Source organism: Spermophilus citellus (assembly GCF_964194105.1).
Source record: "Spermophilus citellus genome assembly, chromosome: 9".
Lineage (NCBI taxonomy): Eukaryota > Metazoa > Chordata > Mammalia > Rodentia > Sciuridae > Spermophilus > Spermophilus citellus.
Window position 1 is genome coordinate 128,679,848 of NC_138191.1, and position 22,321 is coordinate 128,702,168.

The following is a 22,321-nucleotide window of genomic DNA, read 5'->3' on the forward strand; positions in this document are numbered from 1 at the left end:
CTTCAGCTCAAACCCTGCAAAGACTCACTCATTTCACTCAGAATAAAACCCATGATCCACAAACAGGCCAACAGAACCCACTGTGCTGTGGTTCCTGGTCCCCTCTGCCTTGGGTCCACTCCTCCTGCAGCTTGCTCTGTCCCTGCACTTTTGCTCCTATTTGAACGCTAGCTAGTGTGCTCCTGCCTGGGCCTGGCGCTGGCGGCGCTTGCTGGGGTGCCCATCTCCCCTCTCACTCCTCATCAGCTTCAAGGAGCTGCTCTTAGCCACGGGTCAACCTGGCCCAGTGTGTGAAGCAGCACTCCCCACGTGCTGCGGGGCCCAGCACCCTGCTTGCTTTCACTCCTGTCACAGTGCTTACTGTGTTCTTCCCCATCCCTGCCCCCCACCCCAGTATTGGGGATTGAACCTAGAGGTGCTCTCCCGCTGGGCTCCACCTCCAGCCCTTTTTGACACAGTGTCTCACAAAGTTGCCCAGGCTGGCTTAGAACTAGCGATCCTCCTGCCTCTCCTGCCTCTCCTGCCTCTGCCTACGGAGCAGCGCAGGCTTACTGTTGTCTTTTGTGGTGCTGGGAATGGAACTTAGGGCCTTGCAGGTGCTAAGCACGTGCTCTACCACTGAGCTAGACCCTGGCCCCTGCTACCTTCTTCTAACATACAACAGGTGCCACCCTTTCTGTTGATTTTTATTTATTTATTTATTTTGGGGTACTGGGGATTGAACTCAGGGGCACTCGAACACCGAGCCACATCCCCAGACCTATTTTGTATTTTATTTAGAGACAGGGCTTAGCACCTCGCTTTTGCTCAGGCTGGCTTTGAACTCATGATCCTCCTGCCTGCCTTTTCCTTCCAGAACAGAGGCCTCACGAAGGCAAAAATCTTTGTTTCGTTCACTGATGTGTACCTAGCTTCAGAAGAGAGCTGGGCAGAGCAGGGCACACTGGAACTGGGTCATCAAGCTACCTTGCTAGTGCCCTACTGTTATCCACTGAAGTCATAAAAGCGAAAGGAAACACAAAACCGATTTCCCTACTCTCACCCCTACACATATCTGTACTGCACTTCCGATGACAGGTATTCAGGAGTTTCCCTAAACAGCAAGAGATCTCCAGAGGTCACCAAGGCGGGGATCCTATAATTCAAACCAGTTCTGATGCCACCTCTCTACCTGGAGAGCAGGAGCTCCCACAGGCTCAGGGCCGGGTCCCACAGCACTGCTCCCACGTCAGAAGCCAGCTCAAAGCCCCTGGCTGTGATCTGCACCCCTGCCCGACTGGCTCTAAATCAAGGGTTCCCATGATCCTGTCCTTCACTCTGATTAATTTGCTAGAGTGGCTCAGAGGACTGCTTACCTATTTATTACAAAGAATACTATAAAGGACACAGGTGACAAACTGCAGGGAAGTGACACAGAGAGCAAGGCATGGGGAAGGGGTATGCAGCTACTGCCTGCCTGGGCGTGCCCCTCCAGCACACCACATGTTGGCCCCCAAAAGCTCAGGGGCTTTATGGAGGATGGAGGGAGGGCTGAAGCTTCTAAACTTGTAGTCATGGCGTGATTATTTTTGTCCAGCCCCTGTCCAGGATCCCATCCAGAGTGGCCGGGAGACGCAGCACTGTTATCACAGGGCCGTGAGGACTGGCAAGACTTAGGGTCTCAAGTCACAGCAAACAAGTTTCCCCTGACTCCTCTATCTTCAAATTCTCACACTAAGGATTCTTTTCCTCTTTTTGGTGGGCACTAAGGATGGAAGCCAGAGCCTCTCGCATGCCAGGCAAGCACTCTGCCACCGAGCTACCCTCCCCGCTCCTTAACTTCAGGATGCTGTGCATGTGTATATGTGACACTAGGGACTGAATATAGGTTGCTCTACCACTGAGCTATTTTGACAGCCCATTTTATATTTTTATTTTGATATAGGGTCTCACTAATTGCTCAGGTTGGCCTTGAACTCGCGCAATCTTCTTATTTCAGCCTCCTGAGTTGCTGGGATTACACACAACTTCAGGATTCTTAAAACAAGTTGAGAGAGGCCAATAGCAAGTGAAATCATTTACATATACTTGTCCTGATTCAGCAGGATCTGGCTAGATGACAGACAGGCCTGCCCAGAGGCCAATAAACTTGAGCAACATAGCTTTTGTGTATGTGGTGCTGAGATCTGGGTTTGATCAAACCCAGAGCCTCCCACATGCCGGTGAGTCCTCTGCCACTGTGTCACCTCTAGCCCTTAGTAGCAACTTAAAAGAAAAAAAGTACAGGGGACATCTTTCAGTGATGTTATTTCTCATATGGACCTGTGTTTCTGGACAATTTGTATGCCCTGGGAAATTAAAAACACCATATTTTCTCCTCTTTTTGAGAGCCTTCCTTCTGAGCAGTGCTGAACCTCTTGGCTACGCCTGTATTTTGAGGTGCCAAGTGATCCTCGTGCCATTGCGGAGCCCCACACACACAGTGCATCCTTTAGGGATGTTCCTTCCCCCACTCAGTACACTTACATAAACATTTATTTTTTTCCACCTCTGAATATGCCTTAAAGGGCCAGTGGAGGAATCCACAATTGTCAAATCTGGCTAAAAACAAACCTGCTGCTAAACAAACCATGAAGATGCAAAATGATGTGAAATAAAACCAAGAAAACAGAATTAATTGCTATTAAAAAATATATATATATATCAATTTGTACGCAATTTTTTCTCCTACATTATATGAGATTGTTATACACAGCAAACACTTGAAAGAGAGGAATTTTTTGCTTTTTATTTTTGGTACTTGGGATTGAACCCAGGGGTGCCTTACCCCTGAGCCACATTCTGAGTCCTTTTTGCTTTTATTGTAAGACAGGGTCTCACTAAACTGCTAGGGCTGGTGATCCTCCTGGTGAGCACCCTGAGTAGCGGGATTACAGGTATACACCATCACACCAGGCTCTTCTTTTTTTGAGACTAGTTCTCACTATGTGGCCCAGGCTATGAGCCTCTGGGTTCAGGTGATCCTCCTGCCTCAACCTCCCAGGTAGCTGGACTATAGGCATACACCACCACCCCTGACCAATTTTTTCATTTTAAATAAGAAGTCATGGTGAATAATCACTGCATGGGCATCCAAATGGGGTCTCCCTGCATTGATATTTAATTTCAAGGTACTCAACTTAGAAATCAAGTATCATTTCATTACTCTTCTGCAACTCCCAACAAGTACTAGTGTGCTGGGATGTTTTCACTGTATCTCTTGAATTTTCTGGGAGTACATACCAGGACTTCTTTCTCTTTTTTTTAAATACCAGGGATTGAACCCAGAGGTGCTTACCCACTGAGCCACATTCCCAGCCCTTTTTTATATTTTATTTAGAGACAGGGTCTCATGGAGTTGCTTAGGGCCTTGCTAAGTTTCTGAGGCTGGATTCGAACTTGTGATCCTCCTGCCTCAGCCTCCCAGGCCTCTGGGATTATAGGTGTATGCCACCGCACTGGGCCGGACTTTCTTATTTCTGAATCAGTGCTCACAGTGTGGTGTCTAAGAGGGTGAGACTCCTGGGTCCTTACCCCACCATTGTTGTTTATTGATAGTGTGACCTTGAATCTATTCCTTAACCTTCTTCTGCCTGTTCTTACATTCATAAAATAGGGACAACAATAGCCTCTCCCTCACTGGGTTGCTTTGCAGATAAAGATAATCCATACAAGTGTTTAGCACAATGGAAGGTAATGAAATGCTCAACCAGTAAAATTATTACTACATATTCTTCAGTGCCTAATGTAATAATTGGCACACAAAAATTGATAAGAAAAAAGGTTTAAATGAGAATATAAACTGGGTGTGGTGGCACATGCCTGTAATTCCAAGGATTCAGGAGGCTAAAGACAGGAGCATCACATGTTTGAGGCTAGCCCGGGCAACTTAGTAAGACCCTATCTCAAAATAAAAAATGAAAAAGGCAGGCTGGGGGGCTGGGGATGTGGCTCAAGCAGTAGCGCGCTCGCCTGGCATGCGTGCGGCCCGGGTTCGATCCTCAGCACCACATACCAACAAAGATGTTGTGTCCGCCGAGAACTAAGAAAAAATAAATAAATATTAAAATTCTCTCTCTCTCTCTCTCTCTGTCCCCCCTCTCTCTTTAAAAAAAAAAAAAAAGAAAGAAAAAGGCAGGCTGGGGTTGTGGCTCAGTGGTAGAGCACTTGTTTGGCATGTTCGAGGCCCTGGGTTTGATCCTCAGCACACATAAAACTAAAATAAAGATATTGTGTCCAACTGCAACTGAAAAATAAATATTAAAAAAAAAAAGGACTGAGGAGATGCAGTCAGTGGTACAGCACCCCTGATTCAATTCCCTGTACCAAAAAATAAAACAAACACAAAAAACAGAATGTGGGACAAATTCCCTGGTCCCCCTACCTACTCCTCCTTCAGCAGTATGTTGTTCTGCATTTGCAAATGCGAGGTCCATGTTAATTCTCTGCATACACTAAGGGGTGCACTCCCTGAGGCTGGGGATGGCGCTGACCATTTCTGGGCCCTCCTTCCCGGGGCAGCTGTTGATGACGGCTGCTTTTCTACACTGGTTATTTCAACGTTGCACAGCTGTCGACTGACCCTAAAGAGTCGTGACACCGCTGCTCCAGGCAGAACTGTTCTACTTCCTCCCCATGCTGCATTTTAGGGACCAATTCTAAGATGAGGTCCAAGCTTCCCCAGATCACTCAGCTAATTCTGAGACTGTGCTGCTCCTGTCGATTCAAAATAGAAATATTCTTTTTTTTTTTTTAAAGAGAGAGGGAGAGAGAGAGAGAGAGAGAATTTTTAATATTTATTTTTAGTTCTTGGGGGACACAACATCCTTGTTGGTATGTGGTGCTGAGGATCGAACCCAGGCTGCACGCATGCCAGGCGAGCGTGCTACCGCTTGAGCCACATCCTCGGCCCCTCAAAATAGAAATATTCTCTCAGCAACCTCCTAAGGTGTGGTATTACCTCCTAGATGGGGAACAGCCATGGGGACGGTCCTGACCTCATCTCAACGTCACCAAACTACAACCAAGTAGAACCAGCTGTCAAGAATCTTCAGCCAATGTGAATGTTCCAAAAGGGAAAATGTCCTATAAACCTAATTAATCTAACACATTTTTAAAATTAGTTGTTGGTGGACCTTTATTTCTTTTTATGTGGTGCGAGAATTGAACCTAATGCCTCACATGTGCTAGGCAAGTGCTCTGCCACTGAGCCCCAGCCCCTAACCTAACATGTTCAACTTCCCGTCTTCCAGAGCTGCACTGATAACGACACAGGGTATGCGGCACACTTGGTGTACGCGAGCTGGCGTCATGACTGTGCCTGTGTGTGTCACGGTGACCACTCAAGCAGTAGTTACTTCTGACCACTTCTCCCCTGCTGACTCAGCTCTTGACTGTATTCTCTGAAACCTGGTAGCTCAAGTGCAGAGTTCACCTTGACCCCTTTCTCCTCTTTTCTCATGTCTTACATTTCAATGGTTCCAGGAGAGCCTGCACTTTCCATCTCTCTCTCCCTGCTGCCCTGTCCAGGTCAGTGGCTGCTCTCTTGCCAGGGCTGGAGCACTCCTTGCCTCCATTCTTACCTTCCTCAAATGCCCTTCAAATGGCCTTCCCAGCGGGCTTTCTGAAGTGCAGATGTGATAACGCCACTCCTCTGGGTACAGACCCTATCCTGTACTACCGGCCTTATTACACACTACAGCATCAAGCCCAGCTCCCCTGGCCTGGAGTCCAGGCTCCTTCCTGCTTGGCTCCTCGCTGCTCTTCCTGCTTCCTCCTCTTTCACCCACGCAGCCTCGCCCGGCCACGATGCTGCAGCTGGTCTGTGGGTGCTCCTGTTTCTCTGCTGCCCTGCTCCTGTGGCTGGACGCCACTCCTCACTTTTCTGCCCAGCCAGCTTCCAGCCCTCTTCAAGGCTCAGTCAGTTCAACATAAGTCAAAAGCCGTGCTCTGCAGTTAATCCGTTGAAGATAGTGGAGTAATTCACCTAAGAGAGTTTTCAAAAGGGGTTTGTAAAACAGACACTTAAAAAAATTTTTACTCTGGGGGGTGGGGTTGTGGCTCAGTGGTAGAGCGCTCACCTAGCATATGTGAGGCCCTGGGTTCGATCCTCAGCACCATATATAATTAAGTAAATAAAATAAAGGTATTGTGTCAACTACAACTAAAAAATATTTTAAAAAATTTGTTTTACTCTGGTGTAAAGCATAATGGTGCATGCCTGTAATCCCAGTGACTTGGGAGGCTGAGGCAGGAGGATCAAAAGTTTGAGACCAGCCTCAGCAACTCAATGAGAGCCTGTCTTAAAATACAAAGGGTTGGGGATGTGGATAAGTGGTGGTGCCCATGGACTCAGTCACCAGTACCACCCCTGCCCACCTCCAACCCCCAAGTTTACTTTGGTAAACCATAAAACCCAGTTAATCAGAAATTCCCTAAGTTTCATTTATTAGGTGCTTAATATCTATTAGGCACTTGGCATAAGTTTTTCTCATTTAATCTTCATAATGATATGGCTGGTTTGACATTATTGCTCCTGCTTTAGGGGTGAAGAAACCTGGGTTAGGCAATATTTCAAAAGGATATAAAGACAGTAAATGACAAGTTGACATGTGAACACTGGTCCACCTGATCTCTAAGCCCACAGCCATGACCACTGTGCTGTGCTGCCTCACACCACCTGTGTTTGTCTGGCATGTTTAAAATTCAGTTTGGGCCCTGATTTGATTTTGGTCCTAACCATGCAGTGGCTTAGTGTTTATGCTCTAGGACAACATCAGCTCCTGGATTAGTTATCAGTATACCACTGAGCACGGCATAAGACATACCTATGCCTTGTGATGAAGGAGCTGTTTGATTCTGTGACTTCCACCTGATCTATACTCTCATTCATTCACAGTTGGCCACACTAAGCATCCACTGACAGCCCACCACATGCCAGACCCTGCTACACTCTGCCCCTCAGCTTCTTCCAAGGGCAGCTTCAGTCAGTCTCAGGAAAGCACCCCACCAAATCTGAGTACCCAAGTGCTTCTGGACAACAGGTTCAATATCTGCTGTAAAATAAATGAACCAATGATTTCCAGCAGTCTGCTCTCTCCAGAGAAATCCAGGCCCCTCAGCCCCTAGGGTTGAGTTTGTTCCCTTTTAGGTACTGAGGAACTGGTCTGCTAATGCCTATAAAACACAGCATACACATACTTAATTCAGTAATTCCAACTTTTAGGAAATAGTAGAATCACTACTATCTTCCTGGCACTAAGAAGTAAATATGTGTGAAAGAGAGGTTAATGTGTACCCTGCAGCTATTGCAGACTGCTATGGGCTGAATGTGGGTTCTCCCCAAATCCTTACGTTGAAGACCTCACCCCATTTATGATGCTATCTGGACAGGGGCCAAAGGAAGAAAATTAGGTCATGAAGGGTGACATCCTCATGATGGGATTATTGGCCTTATAAGAAGAGATATGAGATACAGCAAGATGGCCGCCCATAAGCCAGGAAAAGAGTTTTCACAAGAATCCAACCAAGCTGGCCCTTACCTTGCCTGGACTTACAGTCTCCAGAACTGTGAGAAAGAAACCTACTGTTCAAGCCACCTAGCCTGTGGTGTTTTATTGTGGCAGCCTGAGCTAAGAGTGAAACTTTTAGAAGAAATTCAGTGAAACTGTGCCCATTAAGATGAGCTCTAATCCGAAATGACGTGTCCTTACAAGAGGTAAAGATACAAAAAAAGATGCTCAGAGAGATGACCCTGTGGCCCCACAGTGAGAAGCTGGCCATCTGCCAGCAGTGAAGAGGTCTCAGAAGAAACCAAATCTATTGACACTGGGGTCGCAGACTTCTAGCCTTCATAACTATGAGAAAATAAACCTCTTCTTTAAGCCACCCAGGCTGTGGCACTTTGTTAAGGCAGCCCTAGAAAACTCATGCACAGTGAAATGACAAGTACCATAGCATCTGCAGTACCCACTGGCATTAAAATTGATGCTTGAAGATAGGTGTGGTTGAACATACCTGTAATCCCAGTGACTCAGGAGGTTGAGGCAGGAGGATCACAAGTTTGAGGCCAGCCTTGGCAGTTTAGTAAGACTGTGTCTCAAAATAAAAATAAAAAGGGCAGGGTGTGTGTGTGGCTCAGTGGTAAAGTACCCCTGGGTTCAATGCCCAGAACCAAAATAAAACAAAACAAACCCCAATACTGGGGGCTGCTATAATCAACCATAATTAATTTGTTAGCTTCTTTATGTGTTAGGTAGGCATCTAATGTATCTATAAAGCTTCCAATCAGTAATGCAAAATCAAAGCAGCTTACACATCTACCCTCTACAAAAATGCACCCTTGGAAAGCACTGATCACCATGAACCTGTACTGAGAAATCATGTTCATTGCTCCCTTCCCCCAGAGACCCATAAAAGTCACCTGGTGAATAAGTCTCCCCCAATGGAGAGAATTATCTTACCCAATCCTTCCAGTTCTTGGACTACTTCTTTCCAAACAGGCTCGATATGGATACAACTGAAGCACCAATCCGAGGTGATCTTAATGAGGTAGGGTTTCTTGAAGCTGTCTGGAACTACTTCGTTCACATAGTGGGAAAAGTGCAATAAATACTTCTCATCGATGGAGTCCCGCCTCTCAGAATTGAAAGGAAAGTGAAAGAAGGATTCATCAAAATAAAAATTCTCATGGAAATGGCGGAAGCGATATTCCCGTTGCTGCTGCTTCTGGTAGTCCTGGCTCTCCCCAGCATCGCCATAGTGGTCATAGTGGGATCGCTTTTCTTCATTGGAAAGAATCTATAAAGAAAGAAAGAAAAAAAGATGAGAAATCTAATCCACAAAAAGGTTAAACCAAAGGACTTTTCTCTAGCAGTTTGAGAAGCAGGAAGAATATAAATGTAGAGAATAAGACATGATTAGACATTCTAAACACACAGTCTCAACATACGAGAAACTTCTCTCAAGAGAAACAGGGCAGGGTGGGGGATGGTGGAATGAGATGGACATTATCACCCCTAGGTATGGGTAATAATGGTGTGACTCTACATCACGTACAACCAGGGAAAGAAAAGTTGTGCTCCGTTTATGTAAAAAAATAAAATTAATTAGAGAGAGAGAGAGAAAGAAACAGTGAAGAAAACTCAAGACCGATGTGTTTCAGGTGTTCAGATACTCATGCCTGTGTCGGCATTAAAGACTTTGATCTAGGCAGTGAGCCCTTCAGTAAAATAGATTAAACTTAACATAGCGTTGACCCCCAGAGCTCAGTCACAGGAAAACTAACTTGGTCATACTTTAGAGGTTGGAAAGTTCAGATCAAGGTAGGGAAAGCTGTGAATCCCAAAGAGTAGCCACAGAATTGAGTCCAGGGCCTGTGGGTTGGTTGACTTTGTTTTACCTAAAAATGCCTTTGACATCTAGCATTCGAGAATCTGTTTAGGAAGATGAGTCAAGCTGAGACAGGTGGGCTCTTAGGGATAGAGCAAGAGAACCTTACTAGATGGAGACCCAGATCTATGAGCATGACCAGCCATGCTTGTCACTTTAGTTAGGTGAAGAAAACCTCCAGGGCACGTTTGTACCAGATCAACCAGAACAAAACATAATCGATATAAATGTCACCAGATCCACAGACCTACACAATGTGCCCACAACTGATTATGGCTGGACTGCTTACACATGAAACACCCTGAACCCCGGATATCAAATGATTGACACAGAATTTGATTTTCACAAAAGTATGCCTGGGAATCCGCACTTCTCTTCCCAGCAAAATCCTCCACATAGAGGGCTCATTCCTCGCCCTGCCTCTGCTTCGCTGCCCTTTGACCAACCTTTGCCTGTGCCCTCCTTCCCACACCCTCTCAAATTCCTCTTTTCCAGGCTATAAGAGTCCATCTGGGAGTTGGAGAATATCATGCTAAGCAAAGTAAGCCAATCCTCCAAAACCAAAGGCCGAATGTTCACTCTGATAAGTGGATGCTGATCCTTAATGTGGAGGAGGGAGGCAGGGAAAATGGAGGAACTCTGATTGGGCAAAGGGGAGGGAAGGTAGGGAGGGTGCATGGGGGCGGGAAAGATGGTGGAATGAGACAGACATCATTACCTTAGTAACATGTGAGATGCTACATTGTGTACAATCATAGAAATGTAAAGTTGTGCTGCAATTGTGTATAATGAATCAAAATGCAACTGTTGTCATATATACCTAATCAAAAAACAAAAAACAAAACTCCTTGAAAGCAGGGAGTGTTTCATTTGTCACTGTATCCCACACCGAATGCCAACCTTAACATGGATGAGGTCTCAGTAGATCCCATTAAATGAATTAATGCCTATCCACTGAATTCATGACGCACATTTCTATTTATGTTGCTCCATAATGTCAAACATCTCACTTCACTTTCAATATCTGGATAGATAATAAATATGTCGGGCTGGGGATGTGGCTCAAGCGGTAGCGCGCTCGCCTGGCATGCGTGCGGCCCGGGTTCGATCCTCAGCACCACATACCAACAAAGATGTTGTGTCCGCCGAGAACTAAAAAATAAATATTAAAAATTCTCTCTCTCTCTCCCTCCTCTCTCACTCTCTCTTAAAAAAAAAAAATAATAAATATGTCCATTCCAAAAAAAAAAAAAAAAGTCGGGCTGGGTTTGTAGCTCAGGGGTAGAGCGCTTGCCTTGCATGTGTGAGGCGCTGGGTTTAATTCTCAGCACCACATAAAAATAAATAAAGATATTGTGTTCATCTAACAACTATAAAAATTTAAACACACACACACAAAAAAAAAATCCCCCAAATAAACAAACAAACAAAAACTATCTGGGCCAAGTCAAAGTTACACTGCCTCTCAGAAGGGACCTCCTTGGACCCCTGTCTGGTAACAAACCTAGGGGCTCAGTTGTATTTGCTGAAGAGCATCCTCTATCCAAATTGGGAAGCCAGGGAATTCTCTATTAAGCTCATCCCAGACCAAGCTACTCGAGCTGCTGTGCTGGAAAATTAATGAAAACCTTGTGTTTAAAGGTATCTGGGCACTGTGTCACTGTTAATAAACATAGGCGCAATGATGGTGATTCTTTTTGTTGGTACTGGGGATTTAACCCAGGAACACTTAACCGCTGAGCCGCACTCCCAGCGGCCACCCCCCACTTTTCTATTTGAGACAGGGTTTTGTTAAGTTGCTCAGGGCCTTGCTAAGTGGCTGAGGCTGGCATGAACTTGTGATCCTCCTACCTCAGCCTCCCAAGCCAATGGGATTATAGGCGTGTGCCAGCACACCTAGTATGATTCTTTAAGGTGAGTTTCTATAAAGGTAATAAAGACACGTTCTGGGTAATTTTACAATTCTAATTAAACCTTTAAAATAGGCAGGACTTGGGCTGGGGCTCAGTGGCAGAGCGCTTGCCTATCATGTCTGAAGTACTGCATTCAATTCTAGCACCACATAAAAATGAACATATAAAACAAAGGCATGCTGTCCATACACAACTACCAAAAATTAAAAAAAAAAAAAATGCAGTACTTAGCAGGGCTCGGTGGTCAAGATGGTGCAGGCAATCCCGGCGGCTCGGGATGATCAAAGCCAGCCTCAGCAACTGCGAGGCGCTAAGCAACTCAGTGAGACCCTGTCTCTAAATAAAATACAAAATAGGGATGGGGATGTGGCTCAGTGGTTGAGTGTCCCTGAGTTTAATCCCTGGTACTCCACCCCCCAAAAAAGGCAGGACTTGGGGTTGGGGCACGCACAAGGCACTAGGTTCGATCCTCCTCAGCAACGCACAAAAATAAATAAACAAAATACAGGTATTGTGTCCCTCTAAAGCTAAAAAACATTTAAAAAAAATAAAATAGGCTGGACTTTTTAAGAGCTGATGATCAGGCACATGATTCAACATAGTGGATGTGGCAAGTAGGTTTTCTCCACCATTTTTCAGAAACCGGGTCGGAGCATGCTTTTCAGAAAGGACATTCTAGAACTGACCACCCAAGTCAAAGAACTTGTGGCTGCACCACAGGTTGACATAGTACCTCGTAAGCCTTGCTGATCTGAATGAATTTGTCTTCTGCTCCAGGGTCTTTGTTTTTGTCGGGATGCCTGAAACACAGACGGGCAGCCAGTGAGACAGGGTTTCCTTCTTTACCCACAATTACTTAACATCCTTACATACACAGTTCACCACATCAGAGGCAAATGGAAGACGTTTTGTTAGGACAGTTTCCTAAAATAAACGGTAGAAGCAATCATTTGCTTCACATGGCTATAATAAATGAAATTTCGAAATAGGCAATTTCCTCCCAGCTGGGCAAATTTTCAAAGTGCCAGATAGCATGGCACTTCGCCGAGATGGGGGACACGTGCCTGTCTTTGCTCTGCTCCCCAACGCTGCTCAAGTGGGTTCAGGCTAAATCACTTATCCTTGAAGAACAGGTGTTTTCTCTCAGGACAGCAGTGTTCCCTCATGTTAGCTTGATACTGATGCAGGTGTGTCTTGTGACAGCGCAGGCAAGCCTAAGAAACGGCTTTAAGGTTCTGTGATGAAAGTCATGCAGGTTTCCAGCAGCATCTTGCTGCTAACTTTCAAATTAGAACACTTTAGTATTCATCAGTACTCTGGTCGTCCATTCTGCCTTCTACCTATGAAAGGATAATGACTTTCCAAGGCCACGTGTTTAAGCTGTGAAAACGTCTATCATTCATGCAAGGTTACTTCAACTGATATGAACAAAATCTTCAACATTTGATGTTATTTACAGCTGGTGATGAACTGTCTCATCTTCTTAAAGTCATGTATCATTCTATGCCCCTTTTGTGTTTATACTAATTCCAGCTTTGGGGCTTTTAAAGCCCTGGGGAGCTGGGGCTAAGTTTACTTCCATACAACCCACCAAGATCTAAATCTGTGTTTTGTATAGATTAATTTTTCAAGACACCCTGTGTAATAAAGAGTTTTATTCTTTATGTAACCTTGTTTATTAACCTCTAGTAAATCTCCCCTAGCAAAGGTCCTGGAAAGGAAAATAATTCACAGGAAAGCAAATGACTAAAACACATCATGTGTCTTGGAATAATAATTTTTTAAAAAACTACAATTTGACAAACTTATTCTAGCCAGAATATGCTTCAATTAATTACACCACATATTCTGGTCTCTCTAAAAACAAGGAAACTTCAAAATGGTTCCTCTTGAATGAGGACATCATGCCTCCTTCACTATTTAACCCTTGTTATGGATGTTAGTCAGGGAAAAAAATCCTGGCTAGGTGTGACAAAAAGAGCATGACTTAAGGAAGTGAGAGGGCGGCTCCACAGAAGGGTTCTGAATGACAAACAAACAAACAAACAAACAAAAACAAAGTGTTTCCAATTTCAAATTCAGGCTAAAGGCTGAGTAGATAAGATTATGCAGTCACACAAATAATTTAACAAAAAGAATTTGGGGGAGAAGGGTAGAAAGGGATTTTTTTTGGGAGACTGAAGCAAAATCTCAAGGATGGCTGGCTTAGGGAACATGGATCCTGCGACAAGGTGGCCAAGGCTTAAGAACCAGGGAGAGCACAAGACAGTGTCAGCTTAGAAAGAGCATTTTCCTAAATGTGGGAAGATACCGCAAAGTTGAAAACACTTAGAAAAGGATAAGTTGAGCCTTAAGAAAGTATCTCCAATGCTGTTTTCAATGAATATGAAATTATCTCATGAGCTGTTAACGATAGGCAACCTTTAAATTCCAGTGAAGAGAACAGTGTGCACGGTACCTCCTGGCTATCGAGGAGGTACCTTGGCCTTAAACACTAAAGGAATAAAAACAAAGACAGAAAAATACAGCAGAGAACAAGACAAAATCATTTAACCACGCAGTTGCCTGAGCCATGCCATACCAATTTGTTTTTCTTGGGGTAGAAGGACCCTTTTATTTTGCTAATATGGATGACAAATGAAAAGTACCTAGGAGAAAACTTAATTATTGGGAAAGAAACATAGTTTTCCTGAGAGGAAAAAGATAATTTCAAGTGGTTTCACCAAACAAGGGAAGATTCTTGTGAAGTCTAAGAAATGGTTAGTAAATCACTTAGTAAAATATGATCTAACAACCACTTCTCCCTTCTACAAGGGAAATACAGCTTTTTTCAGTGTATATGAAACCATTATGAAGTGAAATAGCAAACTGTTCCAAGTGATAAAATGCTGCCATGACCAAAGCTGCAGAAAATAACAGTATAGTAGAGACACAAAAGTAAAATAAAATTTTAGATTTTCACTAGATGACACTATATATTTGTATGGTGATGAATTACTCCTAGAGAGAATCTAATTAAAGAAGAGAAGCATATGACTCATTTAATTAATATCATAACACCCCTTTCAGCTCTGGAAGACAGAAAAGTCAAAGCAGTACAATTTAATAGGTCCCATGTCCCCAAGCTATCTTTTCTGCTCTGAAACTACTACGCGAGGCTATTCCCTGTCCAAGTGTGTACATATGGATTAACTGCAGATTTGTATACTTTGCCTTAAACACAAAGCAAGAGTTTGAAATGTTATTGAGAGCAATGTACGTATATACGTGTGTATATATGTGTGTGTGCACGCACACATGGACACACACACACACACACGTATTGGTACTGGGGATTGAGCTCAGAGATACTTTACCACCAAGCTATATCTCCAGCCTTTTAATTTTTTTGAGACAGGGTCTCACTAAATTGCTTAGGGCCTTGCTAAATTGCCAAGGCTGGCCCTGAACCTGTGATACTCTCAGACTCCCAAGCTGCTGGGGTTATAGGTGTGTGCCACTGCATCTGGCTCAAAATCTTATATTTTAAACTCTTTTACCTTTATTGCAACCAGGCCAATTCTAAGATACATCTGCTTATTGAAGAAGAATGGTGCCAGGCAGAGTCACACTCCATCACCCACACGTGGCAGCTCTGCTCCTGCCCAAGTCCCTCCTCCCCTTCAGATCCTTCCCCTACAAACACTAACCCACTCACCCATACTTTAAATGATTAAAAGCAAAAAAAAAAAAAAAAAAAAACCCAAAAACTGCAAAAAGACCCCTCCCCCCCAAAAAAATACTAACGGCGCAGAGATCAAACCATGGAACTGAGAGGTAATGTACCTTTACAAACCCAAGCCTTGATTTTCTCATCTGTACAGCAGGGCAAATGATATCTTCTTTCATGGGTTAATGATAAAATTTCTTTTTTTAAAAATATTTTCTTTTATTTATTTATTTTTATGTGGTGCTAAGGATTGAACCCAGTGCCTCATACATGCAAGGTAAGCACTCTACCACTAAGCTACAACCCCAACCCCAATTATAAGATTTCAATGAAATAAGATGCATAAAACTGAAGGCTAGTATACAGTAGGTGCTCAATGACAGCACCTATTACAAGCTTTTCTTCACTGCTGATGGTTGGTTCAACCTGTGTCCTTTCTAACCTTTTTTCCCCTCTCCCTGATAGCTAGATAAGCTACATAACCAACAATTCTTCTGTGTCATAGCCAAACCTTTGGTGGGAGAAACCAATGATGTCTATCCAAAATAAGTTTTAGATTTATTGTTATTCTGCCAACAAACGAAAACAATTATTTTACGAAAATTTTTTTTCTTAATAGTTATGTACTCACTTCCTGAATATTATTTTTTGAAATGAAGGCAAAAAGCTCTTGAAACTTTCTCTATTTTTCTACTGGGAATTGAACCCATGGGTCATTTATCAGCTACAACCCCAGCCCTTTTTATTTTTTTTTTAATTTTGAGACAGGGTCTGGCTAAGTTGATCAGGGCCTGGCCAAGTTGCTGAGGCTGGCCTTGAACATGTAATCCTCCTGCTTCAGCCTCCTAAGTCACTGGGATTACAGGTGTGCCCCACTGTGCCTGGCTCTAAACTGTTTATTAAAGTTGAAAAATTAATAATTTAGGGCTGGGGAGGTAGGTCAGTGGTACAGCACTTTCGTAGTATGTGTGAGGGGTCCTGGGTTGAATCCATAGCACTTTAATTTTTTTAAGTGAACATGATATTTGTGTTCCCCTTAGCAATTATACTAATAAAGAATTGATTTATGAATAACATATCATGGGAAGATTAGCTTACCCACTGTTGATTGCATTTTTTTTTAATCAAAGTTTCTTCTTACTTTAGTTTAACACTAAATATGCTAACAGTACTAAGGGAAGAATTTAAGCCAAAGTATTCCTAAAAGGAAATTCATAGTAAATATCATCTTGAATCTTACCACTAAAAATTGTAGTACATAAACATTAGTTCTACATAAATATTCTAGACAAATATGTATATATATATGTGTATATATATATTTTTTGAACATAGAAACAGAGACAGATATAAGCCAATTATGAATGAGGCTTCATTCCTTTGCTGACTTCTTAGCTTATATTAAACTTCCATTTCTTTGTTTCACCTACCATTCCCGGGCGAGCTTCTTATAAGCCTTTTTAATATCAGCCTGACTGGCTGTTCGGCTGACCCCTAGGATTCTGTATGGGTCAAAATCCAACGCAGACAGAATTTGCAGGATCAGAACCAGAACTATCAAGAACTGCCAGGAAATGCTCAATTTTTTCACTTCCATTTCTCTTCCTTTCCAGAGCTGAAATGATTGAAGAGGCAGTAAGTTTTAGTGGTAGAAACCTGGACAGTCTTGCTTTTCAGGTAAAAGTATAAGATATATAGATGAAAAACAAAATAAACAAAACCTGTTTTGCGGGAAATATGTCAAGCTGTTTGACCGTATCTTTTAAAATCAACAATCTCACTACCACTCTTGAATATCACAATTAAGAACGATTATAGATGAAGATAACAGCAACTCTCTAGAATCCTTGGATTAGAAAAGCTTTAAAAATGACTGAAAATGAGATGAAGAAATAAGTGAGTGTGAAAACATTAGTAAGATAATCAGGGCAACTATACCTCAAATACATTATTTCATCTACCCTGACAGAAAACTTAAAATATGTGGTTTAAGATGACTTCACTGAATATGTTAAATAAAATCATGAAGTCACAAGATTTACCATGTGCTGAACTATAGAGTGAAATCACTATGCTGTTCTTGGGCTTTCAGTAAGTACAAATATAAAAGTGAAATACTCTAGGCAAGTCTCAATATGCCTCAAGTTTATGTTTTTCTCATCATGTCCCTTCAAACTAGGAAAAAAAAATCAAACTGCTTTTTAATTTAATCATCACCAATATGGTCATTACAAATGAAAACTTTGGATGAGAAAAAGCAGTTGCTATTTAGTTTTCTACATAAAGGAGAAATAATGGCAAAGAGTGAAGAATAGGCCTGGTTTTAAAATGTCTTTCGCTCTATCTCTGGTGAGTGTAGTGATTGAGTTCATTGTAGATTTTGGAAATATTCCTGGCGGTTTCATGAGCATGTTAGGGCTAGTATCACAGACATTCACATCCCAAGATTATGATCTGTGTTTACCTTACAATGCTTTTTCCATGGGTCACATGTGTCTTGACATCTCATAAGCTACTATGTGTTAAGGTTCAAGTGTGTAATGTGATGCTTTACTCAAAAGGGGCAAAGCTTAACAGCAGTGGATTTTTGATAAGTGGAAGACTAATGCTGCCTGGGAATCCCCACAAAATTGATTAATGTGATGACCAATGCTCGGAATTGCATGCAAGCCGAATCAAATCCTAAAGCAGTTTCTTCCTAAAGACAACCTCTTCTGTCCTAAATCAAAAACAAACAAACAAACAAACAAAAAAGCGAAGGCGAGGTGGTTACTGGTTAAGCACATGGGCTTGGGAACCAGACTCTACCGTCCTCCGCCACTCTGTGACCTAGGACGAGTTACTTAAACTTACTAAGCCTCAGTGTCCTTATTCATAAAAGGGGAATGAATATCACCACCTGGAAGGATCGTCACGGGGGGTTAAACGTATGTAAAAGACGAAGCAGAGCCGACAGTGAGGGGTGGCATTAGCACTAGTTCTGCCACGCAGGGCTGCGCTGCCTGATTCAACTGTGTCAGTCCAGTCCCTTCAGTTAGAGGTGCGGGGCGGGGGCTGTGAAGTTCTCTGCTGACAGTCTCGAGCTCCACGGTGCGGGCCTCAGGGCAGGAAACCACCTGCCCAACAGGTAGGATGCCCGCCCTCGGGGCAGCATCCCCCGGACCAGGCGGCGGCTCCCGGGGACACGCTCTAGGTCTCAGCCGGGCCTCGAGCCACAGGTCGCAACCTTCCAGGAGGCGGCCCCCTCCCCCGCCGCCCCCGAGAGCCCTGGGCTGGGCCCTGTCGGCTCTCGGTTCCCCCCGGGCCCAGTGGGGACCGGAACGAGAAGGAACTGACGGGAAATCCCTGAGCCTGCCCGGCCCCGCCGCGTCCGCGGCTCTGCGCGTCACGCCGGGAAGGAGTTACCGGGAAAGGGCACCGGCCCAACCGGTTGCAGCGTCCGCACTCCAGCTAGTCCGCCGGGCCGGGAGCTTCCCGTCCACACCAGCGCTCACCCCAGCCTGGGGAGGGGAAAGAGGCGGGGACCCGGCAGAGGGAAGGCACGTGATACTTAAAGGGCCCGTGCACCAAAGTCAGAGACTGACCTGAGTTAGATATGCTAGTTTGCGAATATATTTTGACCCTTTCTACCCGCCGTGGTCGCATGGACCTGGCGCGGTTGCTATAGAAACGAGGCGCACTCTCTGGCTGGATCCGAAGGGTTGATCGTGACCAAAGAGACCCAGACGTGCCTCCTAGCGAGGAGAAGTCGCTATGCATTATGGGATGCCTGGAGGACCTCCCGGATTCACAGAGGGTTTCCACTCCTACCAGGAGATGGCCCTCGTCTAGCAACAGTTACTAAGATGGGGAAGCAATAGCTGGTCCCTGTTCTCTTTAACCCTATTCATAGAATCCTGGAGCGTCAGAGTTGCAAGAGGCCTTAGGGATCCTTTTCTAGTCTGACTCCTCCGTATGCTGAGGCCCAGAGAAGGTCGGGGACTTAACCAAGTCCTAGAATCCAGGACTCCTGGTCCTGTGTACATATCGGGAGCTACACTCTAGAATGTGGAGGCACAAGTGAATGAGGTGAACTTTTTTTGAGCCATCAGAGGTCCTTTGGGGGCACGAAGAAAGCTTTCATATTGCCCTGTTCTTGTTGTGGTGTGGACTAATCAATAAAGTCAATAAGAGTATAAGTTGTAGGTACAGGTTATAGACTGATCCTGGGTGTGTAAAGCAATTGCTGTGGTAAAACTACCTGATCACTTGTAATAGTTCCCTCCTTGCTGGAGCAGCAGGAATGGAGTCACTATGGCTATAGGAGCAAACAGGTGTGGCTGTAGGGACTCCATCTCAGCTATTCTAGGCTCCACCTTAGTTTTTCTGTTATAGCTTCCATGAAGAGACAGTTGCAGGACCCATTTCTGAGAAAACAAAATGAAAGCTGTTTTCTGCTAAATTCAAAAAAACATATTGTCTTCTGTACTTTGTTCCCCACAAAATGTACTCAACCCAGGATATGGTGGTCTTGGTGACCTATATGACTTTGAAGTAGATTCTCACCCCAGCTGACCACCTGTTTGACTGTTGTCTAGCACTTGCTGGACCCAAGATGAGGTTGACTGAGTTGTTTTGCTAACAGCTTTCTTTTTAAAATTTTTAAATTTGTTTAATCTTATTATTTTTTTTTTTTAGCTTCTGTAACTTGCTTGCTTACTAACTGAAAAATTCCATAGATGTGGTTTTCCTCCTTACATAGCAAATTTCCCTCAGAGGGGGCTACTGTTCTTTCAGAGGGTCACTTGGACTCTGTTAGACTCAGCCCCTGGACAGGTATAATTGGCAATATAGGTAAAATAAAAATTCTTCAAATGATTTCAAATTCGGATTTGGTGTATTTTCTGAGCAGTCTCCCCACAACATTCTTAGTTTTCTATCATTTGCATTTATCACTATTTATCATGCTATACCTTTTATTTGTTTATAATTTTTATGATCTATCTCCCAACTGCAATGTAAGCTCCTGAGGCAAAGGTTTTATTTTGTCTGTGTGGTCCTGGAGGGGGATCAAACTCAGGGCCTTAGATATGCAAAGCTCTGTCCTGAGCTACCTCCTCAGTCCTTAAAGGATCTTATCTGTGTTGTCTACATCTATATTCTTTGTGCCTGCACAGACCTTGGCACATGCAGTCTCCAATACTTGTGAAATATGTGAAAGAATGGAGCTGCCTTTGATTTTCTCCAGTATTGGGGACTGAATTGAGGTTCTCAGTCCCATGCTAGGTAAGTGCTCTAATCGTTGAACTACACCCCAGCCTCTGAGCTACTGTTCTGCAGCTCAAGTGGTTTCATTTGTTAAGTCAAAATTAGTTGTTTTGGACTGAGCGTGGGTACTAAACCCCAACAGATCAAAGCAGTCTCTGTAAGCAAAAGTTTTGCTCAAAGGAGGAAGGCTGGAAGTGGGAAGCAGGCCTCAGATCTGCAAGCTCTTTCTTATTCAACGGCAGAGTCAATAAGTGGAACAACTTGTGTGGCTCATTTTCACGGTGGAAAATGGTGAGGGCTGAAACAAGGGTCTGGGTTATCCTCAGGATGGCAAACTTGCGACCCTAAGGGATGTCAAGGGGAGACATGAAGAATGTCCATGTGCTAATGCTGTTTTCAATGCTTAAATCACTCAATGCAATTTGACTCTATAGGTTCTTTTTTTTTTAATCATTGATTAAGAACCTAGTTAAGAACTTAATCAAGATTAAGAATTAGATTATTAATCAAGAAAATGACAACCTTTAGTGCTGGGCACTGCAGTAGACATAATCAATTCAAAACAAACAATTCTAAGTTAACCCTAAGCACTGCAAACACACTTAATCATGACAGACTCATGCCAGACATTCCCTCTGCACACTCAGCTTAAGTGCCAAGTCTAGAGTCTCAAGTCTTAGAGTTTAAGTCCAGCAGATGCACACTCACTCAGGCTGCAGTGATCAGGTCAGGAACTCATGGAGGTTTCTCCTGGGGTGGAGCTGATGGCTGGCTGAAGAGAGAGTCCTAAAGAGAAGTCACCATTCTCACCAGGGTCTTCACTCTTGGTTTTGTCAGGGTTGTAGAGAGTGGCTTGTCCTTATCAGGCTATGCCTGATTCATACTGGAGGGCTCTGGAGGCTGTGCCTGGTGGACCTGCAGGTTTATTTTAAACTGGAGTTACTTAGGCTGAGGCCATTCTTAGGTTAAGGCCATCCTTACAGTTATATATAGGCTTCATTTGGTGGTGACAGGAGGGTAGTTTCTGGGGTTCATTGTATTGGGGTTGGCTGATACCTTAGGGTGCGACAGGAGTGTGAATAGGGAATTTCCTGGGGCTTATGGTATTGGGGTCTGGTGCCAATTAGGTTCTTTTTGTGCTACTTCCCTCTGGCTGAGGCCTGGACTTTTAAATGACAAAAGTTTCACTTTTACCCCAGAGAAGGAGGACAGGTGGGGGAACAGTTGCAAATAGTGGAAATGTCCTTGGACTTATTATTCTGAATATCCTTCAGTCTCTCCAGCCAAAATTCCGACACCAAGCCAAAGCTAAGCTGTTTATCTGACCTGAGAAATCAGGAGAGAGATAATAGCCAATCCCCCAAACAGGCCAGTTTTAGCCAACATGATAAGTCTCCCTTGTGTGTGTGTGTGTGTGTGTGTGTGTGTGTTGCTGGGGATAGAACCCAGGGTCTTGTGCATGCAAGGAAAGTACTCTATCAACTGAGCTATATCTTCAGCCCCAAGTCTCCCCTGTTTTAACCTGTGTAAGGAAAGTTGATGAACTCAGCCTAATTCCATTTTAAGATTGGGAGCCATCTTGTCACAAAGTCATGAAAAGATAATTTCTATTTTATTATAAATTACTGAGATTTCTAAACTTGTTTGGAATTCCTGTCCATGCTCTGAATACACCCATTCCTGGCTCCCTTTAATCAGATAACAACCCTCTCTAAAACCTTAGTGGTACCTCATAAATCTTGGCTCCCCTTGATCAGATAACAACTCTCTCTGAAACCTCAGCAGCACCTTGTAAATTCTGATGTTGGGATCTGAATTTACTCCCTACCTTGAAATATCATGCCCTGTAGATCATTAAGCTGCTATCTGCCCTTGTAATATGTTTGCCAATACCCTGTTGGCTGTAAGTTCCCAAGACACCCCCCTCTGTCACTTTTTATGCTATATAAACCTTTTCTTTCCTGAGAGCTGAGCTGATCTCTAGCCCGATCTCTAGCCCAGCTTTGGAAGACACAGCTGCTGGCCAGTTTTTGTGTACACAATA

General features: G+C 43.8%; 1 protein-coding gene across 5 annotated transcripts in view; it reads right to left on the bottom strand.

Annotated features, from left to right (window-relative positions):
• DNAJC16 (DnaJ heat shock protein family (Hsp40) member C16) overlaps positions 1-18,734 on the bottom strand; it is a 39,461-nt gene extending 20,727 nt beyond the window's left edge. For 2 of the 5 annotated variants that reach the window (XM_081306015.1, XM_081306012.1), the window contains exons 1-4: positions 18,436-18,555; positions 16,461-16,645; positions 12,055-12,121; positions 8,481-8,817 (exon numbers count right to left, since the gene is read on the bottom strand). In XM_081306015.1, the coding sequence (XP_081162141.1) occupies positions 8,481-8,817; positions 12,055-12,121; positions 16,461-16,627 (571 nt within the window). In that variant the 5' untranslated portion in view covers positions 16,628-16,645; positions 18,436-18,555. The other 3 variants (XM_081306014.1, XM_081306013.1, XM_081306016.1) reach the window with 3 other exon arrangements.
• Positions 18,735-22,321: the final 3,587 nt, after the last annotated feature.